Here is a 23,295-nt window from a genome sequence, read left to right on the forward strand (position 1 = left end):
TTCTTAATAATGAAAATACTAATTATATAAAGTATTATACATACCAACCTGTTTTTCTGATCCCAACTAAGTATTAATGGAACTTAAAACAAACGAACAAACAAAAAAAAACTACAAGCATTTAACCAATTGTTAGATGACATAGTACATCAAAAAACAAAAAACAAAAAAAAAACCCTCAACCACACTACATCAATATGCACAGATATTGACGCAGAAGCCCCAAACAAAGAAATCACAAATACTATTCACCTACTACTCTCACGGGTATGATTAATGAAAAGACTATTTCAGAAAAACAGCCATCATCATTTCCATTTCCAGCAGTTAAATCAATAGTCTCTCGCCACAGGTTTCAAAGATGAACCAAACCAGAGAAAGCAATGCATACTCACAAATTATAAAGCATGTCAGCCATGTTGCTGCGGTAGTACAAAGCATTTCTATAGGCGCTTTCAGCTTCAGAAATTTTGCTCTGACTCTTCAGAACATTTCCAAGGTTACCCCATGCTGCCAAGAAGAGAAAGAAGTATTCAGGCTGAGTGTCAATCCAATTACACATGACATAATATCAGGCCATCAGGAAGTACCACAGGGAGAGAAAACCTTCATAAAACATTTTGAAGAAGGAAAATTTATTTCCTTTATACTCCAACATTTCATCAAGCCAGGAGATTAAATACAAAGTCTGAAAAAAATTAAAGTAATTATTATGTCTCAAAGCTGATATACATATGCAGTTCATCATAAGGCCAAGAACAATGTTATCTTAAGCTCACCTACAAAGACCTCAGGCTCTTTCAAATTTCGGTAGGGGTCTTCCTGGCCTGAAATTATTGTATACTTACTGAACGAGAAACTGTAAGAAATCATCTTAAAGTAAGCAAAGATTCCGTTCAAACATGATAAAATTGATAAATGGTGTGGAAGAACAGGATAAAAAGCAAGATAACTAAGATCAAAGCAATAAAGAGGCTTAATAATTGTCAGAACATATTGGTAAAACACTGTATTCCTTGAAGTGGTTAAATACACATGATTTGTTCAGATATAATATTCTTTTATACCTTCCCTGCTAACAAATCTATTTGTAGGAAAACCACTGTCTCATTATTTTCATACATAATATTTATTTTTCTTAAAGATTTTATTTATCTATTTATTTATTTGAGAGAGAGAGAGAGGAGAGGATATGTGTGCACAAGCAGGCGGGAGGGGCAGAGAGAGAGGGAGAAGCAGACTCCCCGCTGAGCAGGGATTATGATACAGGGCTTGATCCCAGAACCCTGAGATCATGACCTGAGCCGAAGTCAGACACCTAACCGACTTAGCCACCCAGGAACTGCCATACACAATGTTTAAATAAAATCTATAATTTCTGTATGCTCTTAATTTTCCACCCCAAGTAATGAAGATTTGTCAACATTCAAAAGACCAAAGATACACTGTCAACCACTGTCTGTATAGAATGTCTCTCAAGCTGACCTAGCCCTCCAACTTGGGTACTTCTATTACCTTTCTTCCTTACCACAAGGACATGGGGTGTGGAGTCCTGAAATTGGAATCCTTCCCAGGTAGAAGACAGGGATGAGAAGAAGGCTTACATGCATCAAGGTATATTTACTTGGGTAATTACTGACTATATCTGAGGAATGAAGGGGTTTGGGGGTACACATTTTTAATGCATAAAAAAGTATATAATCTTGCAAAGGCAAAGTTGCCGGTGTGCCCTGCTAATTTAACACTGTGCTTTAATTTACTCATCTGTAAAACAGGAAAAATAATTACTATTTCATGGGTTTTGTGGTGAGGATTCAATGAGTTAATGTATGTAAGGTGTTAAGACAGTGCCTATCATGTGGCAAACACTCAACAAATATTTGCTATTATCATTAATATTATTATGATCGATACTTTTTGCAATTTATAACGTCAAGCTCTGCTTACAGAAATAATATCAAATATAATGGACTTTATGGCCTTATATCATCTACAGAGAGTAATAATTTTCTATATTTGGAAAGTCATATACCTCCTTTTTCCTCTGATGGAAAACAGAAGGAAAGCACTGTTCGTACAATTATTCATCACCTAATAACATCACATACGACACCACACTCCTGAAATGGATCGTCTCGCTGAGCTCTGAACCCAGTCCTATACATAAATACTCTGTCCACTCTGTGAGTGAGGAAAACAGACTCAGAGACACTAAAGAACTTGCAAAGTTAATACAAAAGTATCAGAGCAGGAATTCCAATCCAAGTCTGGTGGCTTCCAAACTTTTTCCACCGTCCACCTAACATTTTTAGACCACGTTTCATCTTTCACCACAAACCAATATTCACACACTACAAATCAGACCTTGGCATTATAAATCCATGAAAAACTGAATCCATGAAATGAAAGATGAAACTTAGTTTTAAAACATGGTCAAATTAGCTTAAAATATTCTCAAATTCAAATACTAAATTTAATAACAGGAAATACAAAATGGTAGGAAAAGCATATAGTAAATTATAATTATCTTCAAATTTAATAAGCTTAATATCACATGTAGTTTATATCCAGCCCTTCCTCCCTTGCCACCAACATTACCAAATGAATGAAGTACGGCTCTGTGGAAACTTCTAACAGCCAGGCTGTTTTCAACACACTTCACCTCTCCCAAAGTTCTGCTCTGATTATGGCATTAGTAAATGAAATTCTATTTACACTGGAATCACTCCAGAGAAATGCCTCCAAATATTAACTGAAGCACCAGAAAAACACCATTATAGTACTATCTCATCTAGCCCAGAGTCTTAAGACTACAGACACTGAAAAAAACATAGCAAAGAAGTGCTTTGAAAATTTTAAGGCATATTTCCAGAGAAACAGATTGACATTTTTCTTAGGTACTTATCTATCAGTGAAATATTAAGCTAATAAGTGTCTCTTTAATAGTCAACAGACAGAGTTATATTTAGAATATATGTTTACTGAGTTGGTTATTCATTTGTTCACTCATCAACATATGCAATACTTAAACCAGTATTTGCTAAGCACCTGTTTGGTGTGGAGAACCTGATAATGGACCAGGCACCTGGACCTGTATGTACACGCAAGTTCTCACCCACACAGAGCTCATGTTTGAAGTGGGAAGCGGAGTGGGGAAGGAAGAACCAACCACACAACAGAGTAAATGAGTTAACTGAGATAATGGTAAGTGCTAATGATAACTGCTAACAAAACAGCCATGTAAGATGGAGGAGATGAGGCGAATTTATACAAAGATTACCTTAGAAAGGAGGAAATGGAGGTGATGTCTAAGGACGGAAAGATAAGGGAGCCAGCCTTGCAAAGACTGGTGAATCCAGCTAAGGGGAAGAGTAAAAGCAAAGGACTGAAGGTGGCCCCCACTGGGACAGGCAGCAGGGGAGATGATTACTTCAAAGTGAGAACACAACCCAGAATTAAAAATCCCTGGCAAGGTTATCTGAGGCAAAGCCACAATGTGATGCCAAGTTTCTTGTTTTTTGGGCGGCTAGAAGTCTCTCACATCCTTATGATTCAGTCATTGCCTTGGGTGCCTGGGAAATGAAAAAAGAAAATTGCCAAATTAAGTATATGTGTTTAAAACAATTTTTCCTACTTACGGATGAAAGAGGAAGGAAGGGAGAAAGTAGGAGAAGGAGAAGAAGGGTAGACTTTGATGTCCTGAACTCAGACACTCACAATCAGGTTACTTTTTTTTTTTTTTTAATTGTTTCTACACATTCTTACAGAATACCAATTTGAGACAAGGTTATTTTGGATCCATTATAAGTGAGACAAAGTGAGATTACTTCATAATTTTACCAAACACAAAAAAGAAAAAGGCCGCAGTAAACCACAAAATACCAAACATCCCTCTCTCTTGCTAAATGAATGACTTCTTTATCCAGTCACAGTCACAGAATTGCTCCAGCATCCAACCTAGAGAACAGTCCTGCTCCTTTAGACCCTCTCCCAAATCACCCAACCTAAATTCAAATCTTATGATAGAACCTCAGGATCCCCACAGTGTAATGTTCCCTCAATGAGAGTAGTAATTAAGCCAAATTGTTTACTATCAGTATGTTCCTGAATGTCTTTGGCTGAAAGACTGATGGAGGATTTCATCATACTCAAATATGAAAACAATTCCTTTTCAATATCTTCCCTGCCTTGTTCTTTTTCCTCATGCTCCTTTATTACCTTCCTACCAGTCTATTCTTTCAGTGTTTTGAAGGAGGACACAGGCAGATCGTGACTCCCAGGCATCCAGCAAAGTAGGCAGGTCACCCTGAGGGCCACCTTCACCAGCTCAAAAATTCATCTCACATTGGCTGTGAGCATTCTGGTATCACACCCAATCATTGTTCTCCTTACTCATAAGTTTAAGGCATGAAAATCCCTTTTCTCTTATAATTCTTCACAAAATAGAATATTGTATTTACCAAAATAAATTATTTTTTCATTTAAGGTAAGAGCTGCCAAAACTTACACTAAAATTGTTATACCCTTTTTTTGTTTTGTTTTCTTTTGTTTTATGGTATGAAAACTGCTGACATATTCTAATTTAAATGTGATTGATTCTTGCATCAAGGCTACAAAAGCTCAATGTTAACATAAACATCACTTCTAAAAATATAAAACTGCCCTACAGAATTCTGACCTAAATTTTTAAATGCCACTAGCTGTCAACTAAATACTAATTCTTTTCATAGAAGCTATTCATTTAACATTTTTCAATGATAAAACAAAAGTGCAAAAAATCATTGAATTAAAAAACCACTGAAGATTTAGCTACCACAGATATGGTTTAGAGGAAAACACATTAATCGGAACTATAAAAAGTACATTTTAAAGGTTAATGTTATGATTTCCCATCTATATAATTAACCCATAGAATTAATCAGTGCAGCTATAGTTTTTTTTTCTATTACTTAAATTTGATCACATCAACCAAGTCAACTTTTTTATATCAAATCAATTTTTAAATCTAGCTAGTCTGACTATTTGGAAGTATCCAAGCCAAAAACTTGAAAAACACAGAGAAATATCCCATGGCTCATGAGTGGGAAAATTTAACATTATAAAGATGTCAAATCTCCAAAATTAATCTATAAATTCTATGTAATTTCAATCAATACTTTCACATTGTTTATTAATAAACTCAAACTTTTTTCTAAGCATAGTATAAGAGAAACAAAAAACTTGATTTTTATACCATAGTTACCATATACAAAGGTAAGATCCAGATAGTTTTAAAAGTTAAATGTGAAAAGGTAAAGCTAACAAGAATATGTAGGAGAATTTCTCTGTGGAAGGAAAAGAGACTTCTTAAAAAGACCTCTAAATATAACTCAAAAGGTTTTTAAAAATTATGAACTTGATTATCTCAAAATTAAGGACTTCTAATTATTGAGGGATAATATGGACAAAGTTAAACATGCATTCATACACTTGGAGAAGATATTTCAAACAATGTAAATAAGAGACTGTACTTTGAAGAAAAAAACTAACAAAGCAACCAGAAAAAGATAAGAAATCCAACAGAGAAAAAAAAAAAAAATGGGCAAAGGATTTGAAAAAAAATGGAAACAAAACAAAAAATTTAAAGCATTTTAACAAATATTCAAATTCTTCAATAACCCAGAGAAACACAAGTTATTACAATAAGATTTGAGATTGGAAATATTTAGAAAACTGGATAAAGTCAAGTTCTGCTGGGCTGTGGGGGAAGGCCCTATATACTGTTAGTGGCCATGTTAAGACTGTGAGAGTGGTCCTGTAGGGCCATCTGACAGAACTCTGTCCAATCAACAAGAATCACTAAGCCCAGGACATGCCCTAACCAGCAATCCCGCTCCCAGAGAACATGTAAGAGGGTGTTTAATGAGAGCCTCTTAGTGTTGGCTGACACTGGGAACCAAATCAACATGTCATTGTCATGGGAGTAGCACGTGGGACATAAAATTTATAGATCACAGTGCAGAAATGAGGACCCGCAAATTCCCTGTAAACACCGTAACACGAATGGACCTTAGAAAGCTGACAAAGAATCAGGGACGCCTGGGTGGCTCAGTTGATTAAGCCGCTGCCTTCAGCTCAGGTCATGATCCCAGGTTCCTGGGATCGAGTCCCACATCGGGTTCCTTGCTCGGCAGGGAGCCTGCTTCTCTCACTGCCTCTGCCTGCCTCTGTGCCTGCTTGTGTGTACTCTCTCTCTCTCTCTCTGGCAAATAAATAAAATCTTAAAAAAAAAAAAAAAGCTGACAAAGAATCAAAACATCAGAAGCATTCTGTGTCACAGATCCAGAAATATATATTAAAAACTCATTCCCACCCAAAATATCACTACGCAGTTTACAAAGATAGATTATAAATCAAAGGATGCAAATCAAGTACATTAGAGCAGTTGTCCACAGTGCAAAGGAAGAAGTTAGGAATAGAGATAAAAGGGAATAATCCCAGGAATAGAAGAGAGGAAAGCTGCAGGGATCATCCCAGCCATGCTCAAACTGGCCATGAACCTAGGAATATAATTAATCTAACTGCCTGCAACCGGGTTTGGGGTGGCGGAGGGAACACAAGGGAAATGGAGGGGAGGGGGGGGAAAGGAAAGAAGAGAGAAAAGAAAAATTAAGGTCACATCCCACATTTTTTTAAAATAGAGATGGGGTTATCCTATATCCTACTTAAGGAATAAAGGGTTTAACAGTCACTAAACTTTTTCTTATACTAAGACAATCAGAAACAGATGGTTGGGATTATCTTCAAATTTTCACTTGGTAATTACACTTTGGACCAACAGAACGTAAGGATCTTATATTTTCATTAATATTTAATGTCACTTCCATTATATTTTTACATGTTTAGGCCCATATATTTTAGTGATATATTCATTTCATAAATGTACCTTTTGTTAAAGTACAGTTTTACTAGAATAAAATCACTAAAATTCATCCAAGAAATTATGAAGCTGAAAAAAATACATCAATGCTTTTAAAGTTTGTATTTTAATAGACAGTGTGTGCACATGAATCCAATTCACACTTTAAGCTCCGGAGATAATATAATATTTGAAGTTTAAGAAATATAATTATTCTAAAATCTCAATGTAGTTTTTAAAAGTTCTTCCCAATAGCATCTGAAAATATTCAGAGTACTCATTTTATTCTTGTTTTACAAAATGAATATGATCAGAAGTTTCTCTCATTTGAGGCGACTGCTATCCCATCCCATGGACTTATCTTCTAGCTCTATGAGACAAGGTAGGTGAAAAAGTAGAGCAGAGGAGGCAGAGAAAGAATTTTAAAAATTCACTGCAATAATAAAAATTATAAGAGCTTTCATTTATTTAAAGCTTGCTATATGCTTGTCAGTGTCCAGAATTTAACCTAATAAAAAAACCTTTGAGGTATATTACTATACCCAATTCACTGACAAAAAAAACTGTGGTTAACTCCGTAAGCAGCAAAAAGTTACTGACCAGGAAGAACAAAGATATGTTGGTTTCCAGGCATCAGAATCTATTTAGAGGAAATGCTATTTCACGCCCTCAATATTTAGTTTGAATATAAAGTAGAATAGCATAATACTCAGTATTTTTACATATTTAATTGAGGGCTGGAGAATAATATGAAAACAAAATAAATTATTCAAATGAATCATCCCCTCAGAACTGTTAGGGGCAAAAAACAACAACAACAACAAAAATACTCCAGAAACAACAACAAAACAGCTATCCTGGAGGTAACTGGTCAAGATGGTGGAGGAGCAGCAGGCTGAGATGACACCAGGTCGCAGGAGTTCAGCTAGATAGTTATCAAACCATTCCCAACACCTACAAACCCAATAGGAGATCGAAGAGAAGAAGAGCAGCAATTCCAGAAACAAGAAATCGACCACTTTCTGAAAGGTAGGACGAGCAGAGAAGTGAATCCAAAGCAATGAGAAGATAGATCGCGGGGAGAGAGGCTGGCCCCCAGTAAGCAGTGCAGTAACGGAGCACAAAATCTGAACATTCAGAAGTCTGCTCCACTGAGGGACATCGCACCCCAGGCTAAGCAGGGGTGGAGCCCTCACGGGGACAGTGTGGTTCCAGGTCCCACAGGGTCACAGAAGGATCAGGGGTAGCGTAGCAGAGCTCACAGGTATCAGAGCGGGAAAGCCGACTACAGAGAAAGAGCCTAGGAGGGGCTCTCAGATTGGCCTTACCTTAAACTGTGATCTGCGGCAAAGTCAGACCACTGCTCCTTAAGCAGGGACCCCCAAGTGGCAGATCTGGGGAGACCAACCCTCATCCGCCAGAAGAACAACGCGGCAGGAATTTGCTGAGTTTGGAGACCCCAAACGGGGATGTGTGCCAGAGACAGAAACGCTCAGTCCCACTCTAGGTGAGCTCACCGCGCGGCTGGAGACCAAGGAGATGGGATTGACTGAGCGCTTTACTCTGAGGGCACACTGAAGAATGGGGCACTGAGGTCTTGGCTCCTCCGGCCAGAGATCGGGAGGCCGCCATTTTCATTCTGGACCTCCAGACCTCTTCGGAAAGCATTCAGGAAACAAAAGCTCCCAAGAGCAAACCCAAGCAGATTACTTAGCCCGGCCGCGGGCAAGGGCAGCACAACTCTGCCTCGGGCAGACATTTGAGAATCACTACAACAGGCCCCTCCCCAGAATATCAGCAAGCACATCCAGCCAAGACCAAGCTCACTGATGGAGGAGAAGAGTGCACTTCCAGAGGAGGGGAAAGCAAAGCATGGAATTCATGGCTTTCTGCCCATGATTCTTTACTCTTGCAAAGTTAATTAATTTTTTTTATTTTATTTTTTTCTTATTCTAATTTTTTAAACTTTTCCTCTTTCCTCTTTTAACGCTTTTTAAGTATCTTTTTAAGTATTTTATCTATTTATCTATTTTATCTATTTATAAATTTTATCTATTTATCTATTTATCTATTTTATCTATTTAAGTATTTTAAGTATTTTTAAGTATTATTATCTTAATAATACCTCTCTTTAAAAAATCTTTTTAAAACTTCATTATTACAGTCATATTTTATTCCTCATTGTATCTAACTTTATTTTTTGTATACATATAGCGTTTTTTCTACTAAAAAATTTTGGGATACAATTTCTTCTAATAGATCAAAATATACCCTAAATCTAGCACAGGGCCTTGTTCTAGTCTCCAGCCTGAGCAAATTCTCTCCACTTCCTTTTTTTTCTTTTTCCAAAGACCTTATCAATACCTTTTTTAGAATTTTTTTTTATTTTTCATCTTTACATTCATATTCTATCTCTTCATCATATTTACTCTTATTTTTCTGTATATATAAGTTTTCTTTCCTTAAAATTTTGGATTGCAGTTTCTTCTAACAGACCAAAATATACCCAAAATCAAGTGGGTGGCTCTGTTCTATTCACAAGTCTAATATGTATATGTACATATATATTTTTTTAAAAGATGGTTTAAATTTATTTTTATCCCCTTTCTTCCCCCAACCCCCGATTTAGGGTCTCTTCTGATTTGGTTAGCATACATTTTTCTGGGGTCTTTAACACCCTTTTATTATTTTATTCTCTTTCATATATTCTTATCTGGATAAAATGACAAGGCAGAAAACTAACCACAAAAAAGAAAAAGGACAAGAGGCAGTACCAAAGGCTAGGGATCTAATCAATATGGACATTGGCAATATGTCAGATCTAGAGTTCAGAATGACGATTCTCAAGGTGGTAGATGGGCTTGAAAAAGGCCATGGATATGGAAGATATTAGAGAAACCCTGTCTGGAGAAATAACAGCCCTTTCTGGAGAAATAAAAGAACTAAAATCTAACCATGTTGAAATCATAAAAAAAACTATTAACGAAGTGCAATAAAAAATGGAGGCTCTTACTGATAGGATAAATGAGGCAGAGAGAGAATTAGTGATATAGAAGACCAAATGACAGAGAATAAAGAAGCTGAGCAAAGGGAGACAAAAAACTCCTGGACCACGAGGGGAGAATTTGAGAGTTAAGTGACACCATAAGATGAAACAATATAAGAATTGAGACTCCAGAAGAAGAAGAAAGAGAGAGGGGGGCAGAAGGTATATTGGAGCAAATTACAATAAGAGAATTTCCCTAATATGGCAAAGGGAACAAGCAGCAAAAATAGGAGGCACAGAGAAACTCCTCAAAATCAATAAAAATAGGTCCCACCCCATCATCTACTAGTAAAACTTATAAGACTTAGTGACAAAGAGAAAATCCTGAAAGCAGCTCAGGACAAGAAGTCTGTAACATACAATGGTAAAAATATAAGATTGGTAGCAGACATATCCACAGAGACCTGGTAGGACAGAAAGAACTGGCATGATATATTCAGAGCACTAAATGAGAAAAACATGCAGCCAAGAATACTATATTCAGCTAGGCTGTCATTGAAAATAGACACAGAGATAAAATTCTTCCAGGACAAACAAAAACGAAAAGAATTTATAAACACCAAACCAGCCCTACAGGAAATATTGAAAAGGGTCCTCTAAGCAAAGAGAGAGCCTAAAACTAGTAGACCAGAAAGGAACAGAGACAATATACAGTAACAGTCATCTTACAGACAATACAATGGCACTAAATTCCTATCTTTAAAGAGTTACCCTGAATGTAAATGGGCTAAATGCCCCAATCAAAAGATACAGGGTATCAGAATGAATTAAAAAAAAAAAAAAAATGCTGTCTACAAGGAACTCATTTTAGACACAAAGACACCTCCAAATTTAAAGTGAGGGGGTGGAAAATAATTTACCATGCTAATGGACATCAGAAGAAAGCTAGGTTGGCAATCCTTGTATCAGAACAATTAGATTTTAAGCCAAAGACTGTAATAAGAGATGAGGAATCTCTATATCACACTCAATGGGTCTATAATATACTCAAAGGGTATGTCCAACAAGAAGGTGTAACAGTTTTAACTATCTATGCCCCTAACATGGGAGCAGCCAACTATATAAACCAATTAATAACAAAATCAAAGAAACCCATGAATAATAATATAATAATAGTAGGGGACTTTAACACCCCTCTCACTGAAATGGACAAATCATCCAAACAAAAGATCAACAAAGAAATAAAGGCCTTAAATGACACACTGGACCACATGGACATCACAGATATATTTAGAACATTCCATCCCAAAGCAACAGAATACACATTCTTCTCTAGTGCACATGGAACATTCTCCAGAATAGATCACATCCTGGTCACAAATCAGGTCTCAACCAGTACCAACAGACTGGGATAATTCCCTGCATATTGTCAGACCACAATGCTCTGAAGCTAGAACTCAATTGCAAGAAGAAAGTTGGAAAGAACTCAAATACATCGATGCTAAAGAGCATCTTACTAAAGAATGAATGTGTCAACCAGGAAATTAAGGAAGAATTTTTAAAAATCATGGAAACAAATGAAAATGAAAACACAACTTGTCAAAATCTTTGGAACACAGGAAAGGTGGTCCTGAGAGGAAAGTATATAGCAATATAAACCTTTCTCAAGAAAAAAGAAAGGTCTCAAGTACACAACCTAACCCTACACCTAAAGGAGCTGGAGAAAGAAAAGCCAAGAAAGCCTAAACCCAGCAGGAGAAGAGAAATCATGAAGATTAGAGCAGAAATCAAAGAAACAGAAACAAACAAACAAACAAACAAACAAAAAACAATAGAACAAATCAATGAAACTAGGAGCTGGTTCTTTGAAAGAATTAATAAGACTGATAAACCCCTAGCCAGACTTATCAAAAAGAAAAGAGAAAAGACCCAAATAAATGAAATCATGAATGAAAGAGGAGAGATCACAACCAACACCAAAGAAATACTAACAATTATAAGAACATATGATGAGCAACTATACACGAGTAAATTTGACAATCTGGAAGAAATGGATGCATTCCTAGAGACATATAAACTACCACAACTGAACCAGGAAGAAAGAAGAATTGGGAGGGAGACAAACCATAAGAGACTCTTAATCTCATGAAACAAACTGAGGGTTAGAAGGGGGAGGCGAGTATGGAGAGGGTGGTTGGGTTATGGACATTGGGGAGGGTATGTGCTTGATAAGTGCTGTGAGGTGTGTAAGCCTGACGATTCACAGACCTGTACCCCTGGGGCAAATAATACATTATATGTTAATTTAAAAAAAAAACTATCCTGTACCCATATTTCATAATGTATTTTCCATACCACAGAAAAATTAATGCCAATTTATTAAGTGTTTTATATTTATTTGGATATGTAATTTTAAATGTCCCATTTTCCAGTTAACTTACTGGAAATAGAACATACACAGTGTAACCAAAGGATTGTTGCTCAGAGATGCTGGGGACTTCCATACATTAATCAAGATCTTGTAAGTGGCCTGTAGATACCTTGCACAGAAGAGAGATTTTACAAAGCATTATTTAACAAGTACATGATTAATTTCCTAAGACTAAGCATATATGATGATTATATGAAGGGAAAGCAAACAGCTGCTTCTAGGTATCACTAAATTTTAGAAAATCTGATCTCTGAAGTTATTTTATTTTCAAAAAGAAATCAAAATTTCTTCTGCTAAAATATCAGGAAGCGAAGCAGTAGGAATAACTCTTCTATTTCAAGGGCCCTTCACACTGATATTCGACTGCATCTACAAGGTATCCACTTACGAAGAAACTTGACCTTAATTCACAACGAAAGCTCCTCTTATACTTAGCCCACAATCTGCCACAGTTTATTTTATGTTCCTTGAAAGGCAGAAGAACAATTAAGTATTCCCATCTTGCTAAAGTTGTTCTAAAGGGAAAATCAAATGTGAGCTCCCTCTAGAAATGCTAAGTGATCTACAGCAACAAATACCTCCAATTTTTTTTCAAAGCCCTCATTCAAATACATAGTATTTCTAAATTCGCAGACTAACTTCAAACTTACTCGACTGCAATTTCCTATCTCTTCATATATTTCACAAAATCAATGCATGGAGGAGATTTGAGCAATTTTTTTCAAGGATATTTTTACTTTATATTAAAAGCCTGAAGACATGTATGTTTGCCTATTATAAAAGCTAAAATAATTTTCTTATGATTTTGGTATATAACGCTCTTCAAAATATTAGCTAAGATGAATGACTTCCAATATTACTATTTAAATGAAGCTACTTACCATTCAGGTCTAGATCAGCCATCACACCTGAGGGTTATCCTATCAGCATGTTCATCTCATTGGTGCACTGAACACAACCACCAAAATCAGTCAGGACTCTCACTTTTGACTTCTGCCCTAAGTTGGCATTTATTTTTACCACAGAACTTTCCCACAGATCTTTAGATTCTACATCAAAATCATGAGTTCTATGTAAGGATATGGCAAAACTGAAACATTTATCCACATAAAATAAGGTGATAAATCCTGAGTTTTGTTTCCTTCAAATAGGAGTTACTTGTTGGAAACCAGAATGCTACCACCAAAAAGGGTTAAATATGGAAATCTCACCAGATATCAAAGCCAGACCAGATGCGAAAGAAAATAAATACAGGAGTGCCTCATGCATCAGATAAGAATTCTGCCAACTTAGGTTCTAGGCCTATTTCTAGGCTAATCTTTGTATGTATATATATATATATATATATATGTATATATATATATATATATATATTTTAACTCTTTTAATTCACATAACACAGGAGATTACCATCCAGCTGATACTAGTTGAGGAAACCGGGCCTGGGATTAGTCAAGCCAGACTTGGAAGCTAACCCTATGGGCCCTTGCTTATAATCACAATGGGGTACCGGGACTTTCCGTGTGTTCCCTAAAATGGTATAACCAAAGATATAATTTAAGTATCATTTTAAATTATAAAGGTTAATTATGTTAAACTCTCTCATTTTAACGGAGACAGAAAAAAGCAAAAAACAGAAGGAAACAAAAAAAAATAGCCACTAAGTGCATGGAACTTAAGATAAATGTGAATATGTGTTTGTTTTTTTTTTTTAACTACACTCCTTCCATTAAGTGAAGATTGTAAGGGTGTCAACATTTGTAGCCTGGGCTCTTTACTCATTATTTGATAGTCACATCACATGACTCCAGGGAGATAAAAGCCCTTATAAACCTGTAAGAATTTATTTTTCCTAAAGTAACTAAGCCTTGGATTATTACAAAAAAGAACATATTATTAAGTGCGTGAAAGAAAAGAAACTATCTAGTAAAAATGTTAACTAGACGTAAGTGGACATAATATAAAGATTATGATTCATAGGACACCAGAATGCATATATATTTATATATAATTATAATTAGAGCAATTTGATAATACGCAATTACTTCTCTTGGTTCTTCATCTTTGGTTACTGGAGACCTAGAACTACATTTATTCTTATTAAGGAAATTACTGAAAATGGCAAGGTAACATTTAGTATTCCAATAATATGTTAATGCTGTCTTGAAAACACTGTAACTCACTATAATATCTATGCGCATACTACAATATCCATAAACTCGTTTCAGTCCAGGCCTTTTGTTTTAATACATTTAAGGTTGTTCCTTAGCATTTCAGCATCTATAATCCCTACCATAGTCCTGATTTTGCAATGAGCAGCATCCACATGCATAGTTTAGTGTCTGCTGCCAATACCATTCCTGATCTGTGCTGCTGGGTCTCCTTTGAACCTGCCTTCATTCATTAACTTCTCATCTGTGGTTGGAATTTTTCCCATAGACTCACCATTAAAACAAAACAAAACAAAAATCTGCTCTACATCTCCCTCTTTTTAAAAAAGATTTATTTATTTATTTATTATCAATTATTTATTAATTATTAATAATTTATTTATTATTTATTAATTGTTAATAATTTATTATTTATTTATTAAGATTTTATTTATTTATTTGACAGAGATCACAAGGAGGCAGAGAAGCAGGCAGAGAGAGAGAGGAACCTGAGGTTCCCAGGAACCTGAGATTATGACCTGAGCCAAAGGGAGAGGCTTTAACCCACTGAGCTACCCAGGCGCCCCTACATCCTTTCTAACCGCAATGCAAAATTTCAGATTAACTAACCCACAGTACTGTGTAAAATGACAGTAAATACAACCGCATTTACAAGTGTAAGGACTGGAAAGGGGAAACAGTTTGGAAGCACCTGAGCCTTGCCTGAGCTTCTCAAATCTTACAAATAGACCCCTTTCATGCTGCTAAAAGTAGACAGTAAAACATTTGGTGAATATATAATCAGCATGCCACAGAGAGTCACCCTATTTACCAATATACCAGTTCAGAGGAGGCTTTTTAGAATTTCCTCACTACCTGACTGATCTCTCCTGAAGTCAGACGAAGTCCATGAGGTTGTTCAATGGGCACCTTTAGATTGATAATAAATTCTAAAAAGTGGTTGAGCTGCTTATGACTTTTTGTCAGAAATTTATATGTCCCAAAGAATCCCTTGTTTCTGTCATGACTGGTATCATCTGAGTCTGGCTCGGCTCTGAAAGATGAAAAACATGCTAAGAGAGGTCAAGGGTTTTTATACAACTTACCAGGAGTTGTAAACTCCAGGGTGGAAAAAGAGAATTCTTTTATTAGTTTTTAATCCCCTCCTTTTCTCTTATAATCCAATCTCATCATCTACTTTATCTCACAGCGAATCTTATGTTCATTAGAAAGGAGCCTGCCCTCAAAAGGCCCCTGGTCAGTTTCCTAGGACGTGTCATTGAAAGCAATTTTATTTTATTTTTTTTAAATAAGTAGACGCGGGGTGCCTGGATGGCTCAGTTGGTTAAGTGGCTGCCTTCAGCTCGGGTCATGATCCCAGGGTTCTGGGATCGAGCCCCACATCAGGCTCCCTGCTCAGCAGAAAGCCTGCTTCTCCCTCTTCCTCTGCCTGTCACTCTGCCTACTTGTGCTGTCTCTCTACCTCTCTGTCAAATAAATAAACAAGATCTAAAAAAAAAAATAAAAATAAAAATAAATAAGTAGATGCACACCAAGCCTGGAACCCAATATGAAGCTCAACACAGGGTTCGAACTCACGACCCTGAGATCAAAACCTGACCTAAGACCAAGAGTCAGATGCTGAACCAACTGAGCCACCCAGGCACCCCCCACTAAAAAGAATTTTGATGTGGAAATGTAAGACAAAATTTCCCAAACCTAATTCTTCGTCCTGGTCCTGTTAACAATGAGATTCCAATACACAGAAGTAAATTACCTGACTCTTTTATTTATCAGCAACAGTAAAAGCGGTAATTTAGTAAATAAGAAATGTGTGCCAGACCCTGGTAGGTATGCTACACATACTCTGGGCCACACAGTAGCACTATCTGATCACTATACACATCGGCAACTTGTGGGCTCCGAGGGCTTGTGACAACACTACAAATGAGGATAATGAAAACAGCTGTTAATGGTCTGGGTTAAGATCAGTGCCCACGCCTACCTCTTACTGCAAAGTCTGCTCTCTTCACCATGCTGTTTCTCCTTAAGCGTTCTGCCTCTCTTAATTTCTCATCTGTGAAACAGGTGGAATGATGCTTGTCCAAGTTAAACTCTAGCATGACTGAGACAATTAAATGAAATAATAGGTACATACCCTGGAAAGTACATTATTATGGATAAGGAATGATATTTCATTATCATCCATTAGAAGTATGACCGATTAGATATATGCTGTTATATTACATCTTCCTGTACTCAGTACCTCTGGGAAGGCCACTGAGAATTTATTTCATTGCCAAGTAAATCCGGACTAACAAAAGCAAAACTCAAAGCAGAATTAAACACTCCTGAAGCCAGTTTTAAGGTGAGAAAAATAATGAAAATCCTAAAGTTCATATTTAATTTTATAAAAAAGAGATCTGCTTCTAAAATAAAAATGAAGTACATCTCAAATACTGTATATTGAGACACTATTTTTATACCTTACATTAACCTCTATATATTAATTTTTGATAGTCATTTTTATCAACTCAGCAGCTAAAGCTGAATACAGCAAAAGCAGAGTTAATACTAGAGAAAGGGGGAATTTAAAAAGAAATAATCAGTAAAAATATAAATTTTGAGAATAAAGTACGTGAGTGAAAAATATTTATGCATGCTAATGAGAAAAAAGAACAATTATCTATTGAATAACTATATGAAATTTCCAAAAATAAATACCAATTATCTTTGATAGTGCACAAATCTTGGGCAACTATCATTTGAAATTATTTTCTTCTGTACTTTCAGCTGACTATTAACAACTAGAAAAAGAAAGAGGTTAATTGCCTCTGCCTTTTTTGCTGTTACAGGTCACCAGATAAGGGTTCTTGAGAAAGGCTATGCAGCAAATACTTGAGGCATTTTTACATCACTTGAAAAAGTTATTGAAACAAAGAACGCTGTTTCTCATTTAACAGAATTAAATACACAATTGAGAAAGTTTGACCTCCAAACAGTGAAAGGAAGCGACTACACAGATGGGTAAAATAAATAGGAAGAATCAGAAGGATCAGTGCACTAAAATGACCTTATCACATCAATCGAGCAGTGTAAAAGAAGGGCTAGCTTATTCTCCTGAGGCTCTAATCTTAACTAGATTGGGACACAGCAGGGAATTCTCAGAGGCCATTACAGGATCTTTTGCAACAAACACATCCCCTGGATACTTATTAGTCATTAATGAATATTACCATCTAGAAGTTATGATTAGATTATGTGGTTGTTTTTAAGATTTTTATTTATTTATTTGACAGAGAGTAAGAGAGAGATCACAAGTAGGCAGAGAGGCAGGCAGAGGGGGAGAGGGAAACAGACATCCTGCTGAGCAGAAAGCCCGATGTAAGGCTCGATCCCAGGACCCCAAGATCATGACCTGAGCCGAAGGCAGAGGCTTAACCCACTGAGCCACCCAGGTGCCCTAGATTATGTGGTTTTAGAGACATAAATCTGTGTATCTCATCTGTGAGTCCTAAATAATATTGACCTTCAGACTAGTTTCATGTCAGGTTGTTCAAAACTCACAGAGAATCTGTATTTTTCCTACCAAATAATCAGGATTGAGGTTAGGATACACTTCTTTAAGCCCAACCTTTTAACTTAAAACCTCAAAAGGAAGTATCTACTCTAGTTTCAACTTGGGAATGAGAACCAGTAGCCACAACCAAAGCATGGTCGGCCTCTGAGCAAAGCACCACATAACCTCTTGCTTCTAGAATCACACCAGAGAGCAACGAGGCACAGCACAAAATGGACTTTAGTGCTTGTATCACCTGTCCTCAAAAAGTGTCTCAAAATGATTGTCCTAATGTGTAACAGCAAAAGAGATTAAAAAAAAATCCCATACCAGTGCTCCCAAGTAATAGAATTCAAGGGCAAAAGTAGTCTCAAATATATCATTGTGACTAAAGATAAGAAAAAATGCAGAACATAAAGATTTGTGCCGTATCATTAATTAATATCCTCACAGAAACTCATTTCTTTGAAATTGTTTTCAACACTCCCACAAATATGGACAATACTCTTCAATCTTAACCGCTAAGGGTGAACATGACTCAAAGCCATCCTTAGAAAATACTCAGGTTATTTAAACTGGAGTTAAGTAGAAAAATGAGGTACCATATACCAGTTTTCCAAACCGCCAAAGCTTATTTGTAAAACTGTAAAACTCAGAGTAAGCCAAGTGATAAAATAGAAACAGATAATATATCAAAATATCAGAGACCTGCTGCTCTTTGCTGGTACTCTTGTGATAAATAACTTGAGAAATTTACTCCCTTTCCCCAAGAGAAGAGAAGAAAAAAAAGTCATTTATCACATGTCTTTATTACAGAAACTCCCAGTTGTAATATGCAAAGCCCCAAACATTGTAAAATTGTGAGTTTCCTCTACCATCCAGGAGAACTGCCCTCATAGAAAACAGTACCCTGACACCTCAGTAACCTGTTTTTGTCAAAATCTGACTCTCAGCTGTTATACTGAGTATCTCATCCAGTTCCTCCTTTCTAAACATAAAATCCCTAGAAAATTTTCCTAATTAAAGTGTGTCTACACTCCTTCCAAAAAAGATATTAATGTTGATATTTTAATAGAATATCCCACGGTGTTTTACATAAAAGAATTGAATTATGCTGTTTAAGATGACTGAATGAATGTTCAGAGTGACAGCTAGTTTTATTATTGGGAATTAGAATCCTAAATCCAAGACCCAATAAAGTCTTTAATATAGCTCTGCCCTGAAGAAGGTTTTTTTTTTTTAATCTCTCTCTACTATTTAATCAAATCGGATTATGGTTTCTTACTTGGAAAACAATATTATCATTTTTTAAATCAAAAGTTTTAATACATTTTATCCTTATTTAATTTTTAGTAAGTACATAATATGCACATTCCTGCTAGATCCCCTTGGCTGGTAATATACATATTTTAAAATTACAGACAAATTGAATACTAATATGCAAAGCTAAAAAGATGAGATTTCTAATTTAATACCTGTATGTAAACACAGAGCTCACACTTTGTTTTAACCATCTTCCCATTCGAGTATATAAACAGTCTTCTACAGCCAACCCATTTTCAAAAATTATTATTGGGACATCTCAGATTTCTGCATAATCCCTTGAGACGAAGCTGAAATTTTCTTTTAAATCCATGATCACCAGTAATTGCTGTACAGGTGTATACATAGTAAGAGTAAAATTTAAAAAGCATATTCTGTTTATCTTCTTGAAAATCTGCTCTGTGACATTATCTGTAACTTCATATTATAAGCAGGAAATATACATATTTTTACCCTTCTGTGTTTTATATGGGTCAAATATCTATAATTTCCTTTTGTGTAAGATAGTGCTATAATATACCCTTTAGCTTACATTAGCAGCTTGGTTCTCTTTTGTTAAAAGAAATTTAAAATTTCAAAAATATTAGCTATGTGTTAAATAACTCTATTCTCAAAAACAGCTTCTAATATAGTTAACCATCTCTTTTTTTAAAACTTTTCATTTATTCATTTGAGAGAAAGAGAGTAAGCGAGAGCAGAAGCAGGAGGGAAGGTCAGACGGAAAGGGAGAAGCAGACTCCCCACTGAGCAGGGAGCCCAATGTGGGACTCAATCTCAGGACCCCGGAATCATGACCTGAGCCAAAGGAAGACCCTTAACCGACTGAGCCACCTGGGTGCCCCAGCCATTTCTTAAGGGGATGCCAGATTTGAAGAGATTTCTAAGCCTTCCGTTTCTGGTACTATAACGGAGTGCCATGTCCAGACCTCCCCCCAAGTACAGAACACACAAAAGTGCTAGATCAAAAAATAAAAGTATTTGTTAATAGAATGTATTAGTTGGTAGAAAAGTAAGGGGAAATCCCTGCATCTAGAAATGGCTTGAAAGCAGGACTCCAGAAGGGTAAACAAGCTCTTCAGATGTCATTCAGTCTGCATATAGGACACTATGATGAACGAGGCCTTGGGCTTTAATCAACTTGAAGCGGGAGTTTGGATTGCAGAAACCAAAGAAACCCAAGCCCCCTGAAAGGGAACAGCCTGAAAAGATGAACAAGAAGCAATCAAACAAACAAACAAACAAACCCTGTCTCCCAAACAATTCAGAGAAGGAGAAGGTAGATGTATTGTCTGCCAAAACTACCAGGACAAAACAGAAAAAAGAATTAAAAGTCCCCTGTGGGAGGAGTCAAGATGGTGGAGAAGTAGCAGGCTGAGACGACATCGGGTAGCAGGAGATCAGCTAGATAGCTTATCTAACCATTGTGAACACCTACAAATCCAACGGGAAATCGAAGAGAAGAAGAGCAACAATCCCAGAAACAGAAAATCGATCACTTTCTGAAAGGTAGGACCTGCGGAGAAGTGAATCCAAAGCGACGGGAAGATAGACCCCGGGGGGAGGGGCCGGCACCCGGCAAGCGGCGGAGCGACGGAGCACAAAATCGGGACTTTTAAAAGTCGGCTCCACTGGGAGACATCGCTCCAGAGGCTAAACAGGGGGGAAACCCAGGCGGGGTCAGCATAACCCCAGGACCCGCGGGGTCACAGAAGGACTGGGGGTGTCTGAGTGCCGCAGAACTCGCAGGTATTAGAGCGGGGAAGCCGGCTATAGCGACAAAGCCGAGGAGTGAGCTCTAAGCCCAGGGTTACCTTGTGCCGGTCGCAGGCTGGGTGGGCTCAGAGCGCGGCCGGAGGCCACAGAGACAAAAGCGACCCAGCGCTTTTCTCCAGCTCCAACAATTGACTGCTTTCCTCGAGGCGCGACCGCAAGCCAGGGAGGCGGGGCTATTGGGCGCTTTGCTCTGAGAGCGCACTGAGGAGCGGAACCCCAAGCTCTCGGCTCCTCCGGGCCGAGAGATTGGGAGGCCGCCATCTTCATTCCCGTCCTCCGGAACTCTACGGAAAGCGCTCAGGGAACAAAAGCTCCCGAAAGCAAACCCGAGCGGATTCCTTAGCCCGGCCCCTGGCAAGGGCGGTGCAATTCCGCCTGCGGCAAAGACACTTGAGAATCACTACAACACTACAACAGGCCCCTCCCCCAGAAGATCAACAAGAAACCCATCCAAAACCAACTTCAGTCACCAAGAACAGCGGAATTCCACAGCAGGAGTAAGCAAATCCTACCTGGACAAAATGACAAGGCGGAAAAACTCACCTCAAAAAAAAGAACAAGAGGCCGTACCGAAGGCTGGAGACCTAATCAATACAGACATAGGTAGCATGACAGATCTAGAGTTCAGAATGACAATTCTCAAGGTTCTAGCCGGGCTCGAAAAAGGCATAGAAGATATTAGAGAAACCCTCTCCAGAGAGATAAAAGCCCTTTCTGGAGAAATAAAAGAACTAAAATCTAACCAAGTTGAAATCAAAAAAGCTATTCATGAGGTGCAATCAAAAATGGAAGCTCTCACTGCCAGGATAAATGAGGCAGAAGAAAGAATTAGTGACATAGAAGACCAAATGACAGAGAATAAAGAAGCTGAGCAAAAGAGAGACAAACAACTACTGGAACACGAGGAGAAGATTCGAGAGATAAGTGACACCATAAGACGACATAACATTAGAATAATTGGGATTCCAGAAGAAGAAGAAAGAGAGAGGGGAGCAGAAGGTATATTGGAGACAATTATTGGAGAGAATTTCCCTAATATGGCAAAGGGAACAAACATCAAAATCCAGGAGATGCTAAGAACGCCCCTCAAAATCAATAAAAATAGGTCCACACCTCGTCACCTGATAGTAAAATTTACAAGTCTTAGCGACAAAGAGAAAATCCTGAAAGCAGCCCGGGAAAAGAAGTCTGTAACATACAAGGGTAAAAACATTAGATTGGCAGCGGACCTATCCACAGAGACCTGGCAGGCCAGAAAGAACTGGCATGATATATTCAGAGCACTAAACGAGAAAAACATGCAGCCAAGAATACTATATCCGGCTAGGCTATCATTGAAAATAGAAGGAGAGATAAAGAGCTTCCAGGACAAACAAAAGCTGAAAGAATTTGCAAACACCAAACCAGCTCTACAGGAAATATTGAAAGGGGTTCTCTAAGCAAAGAGAGACCCTAAAAGTAGTAGATCAGAAAGAAACAGAAACAATATACAGTAACAATCACCTTACAGGCAATACAATGGCACTAAATTCATATCTCTCAATAGTTACCCTGAATGTTAATGGGCTAAATGCCCCAATCAAAAGACACAGGGTATCAGAATGGATAAAAAAACAAAACCCATCAATATGCTGCCTACAAGAAACTCATTTTAGACCCGAAGACACCTCCAGATTTAAAGTGAGGGGGTGGAAAACAATGTACCATGCTAATGGACATCAGAAGAAAGCTGGGGTGGCAATCCTTATATCAGATCAATTAGATTTTAAGCCAAAGACTATAATAAGAGATGAGGAAGGACACTATATTATACTCAAAGGGTCTGTCCAACAAGAAGATCTAACAATCTTAAATATCTATGCCCCTAACATGGGAGCAGCCAACTATATAAACCAATTAGTAACAAAATCAAAGAAATACATCGACAGTAATACAATAATAGCAGGGGACTTTAACACTCCCCTCACTGAAATGGACAGATCATCCAAGCAAAAGATCAACAAGGAAATAAAGGCCTTAAATGACACACTGGACCAGATGGACATCACAGATATATTCAGAACATTCCATCCCAAAGCAACAGAATATACATTCTTCTCTAGTGCACATGGAACATTCTCCAGAATAGACCACATCCTGGGTCATAAATCAGGTCTCAATCGGTACCAAAAGATC

The 23,295-nt window shown here is 37.2% G+C and overlaps 1 protein-coding gene across 2 annotated transcripts in view; it reads right to left on the bottom strand.

The window, feature by feature from the left end:
- Window positions 1-23,295, bottom strand: part of TMTC2 (transmembrane O-mannosyltransferase targeting cadherins 2) — a gene marked incomplete at its 5' end in the record, with an annotated part of 430,973 nt that overhangs the window by 194,930 nt on the left and 212,748 nt on the right. For both annotated transcript variants that reach the window (XM_080811368.1, XM_080811367.1), the window contains one exon: window positions 396-510. In XM_080811368.1, coding sequence (XP_080667494.1) covers window positions 396-510 — 115 coding nt within the window. The remainder of the gene's footprint in view (window positions 1-395; window positions 511-23,295) is intronic.

The sequence above is a fragment of the Martes martes genome, assembly GCF_963455335.1.
Source record: "Martes martes genome assembly, chromosome: 8".
Lineage (NCBI taxonomy): Eukaryota > Metazoa > Chordata > Mammalia > Carnivora > Mustelidae > Martes > Martes martes.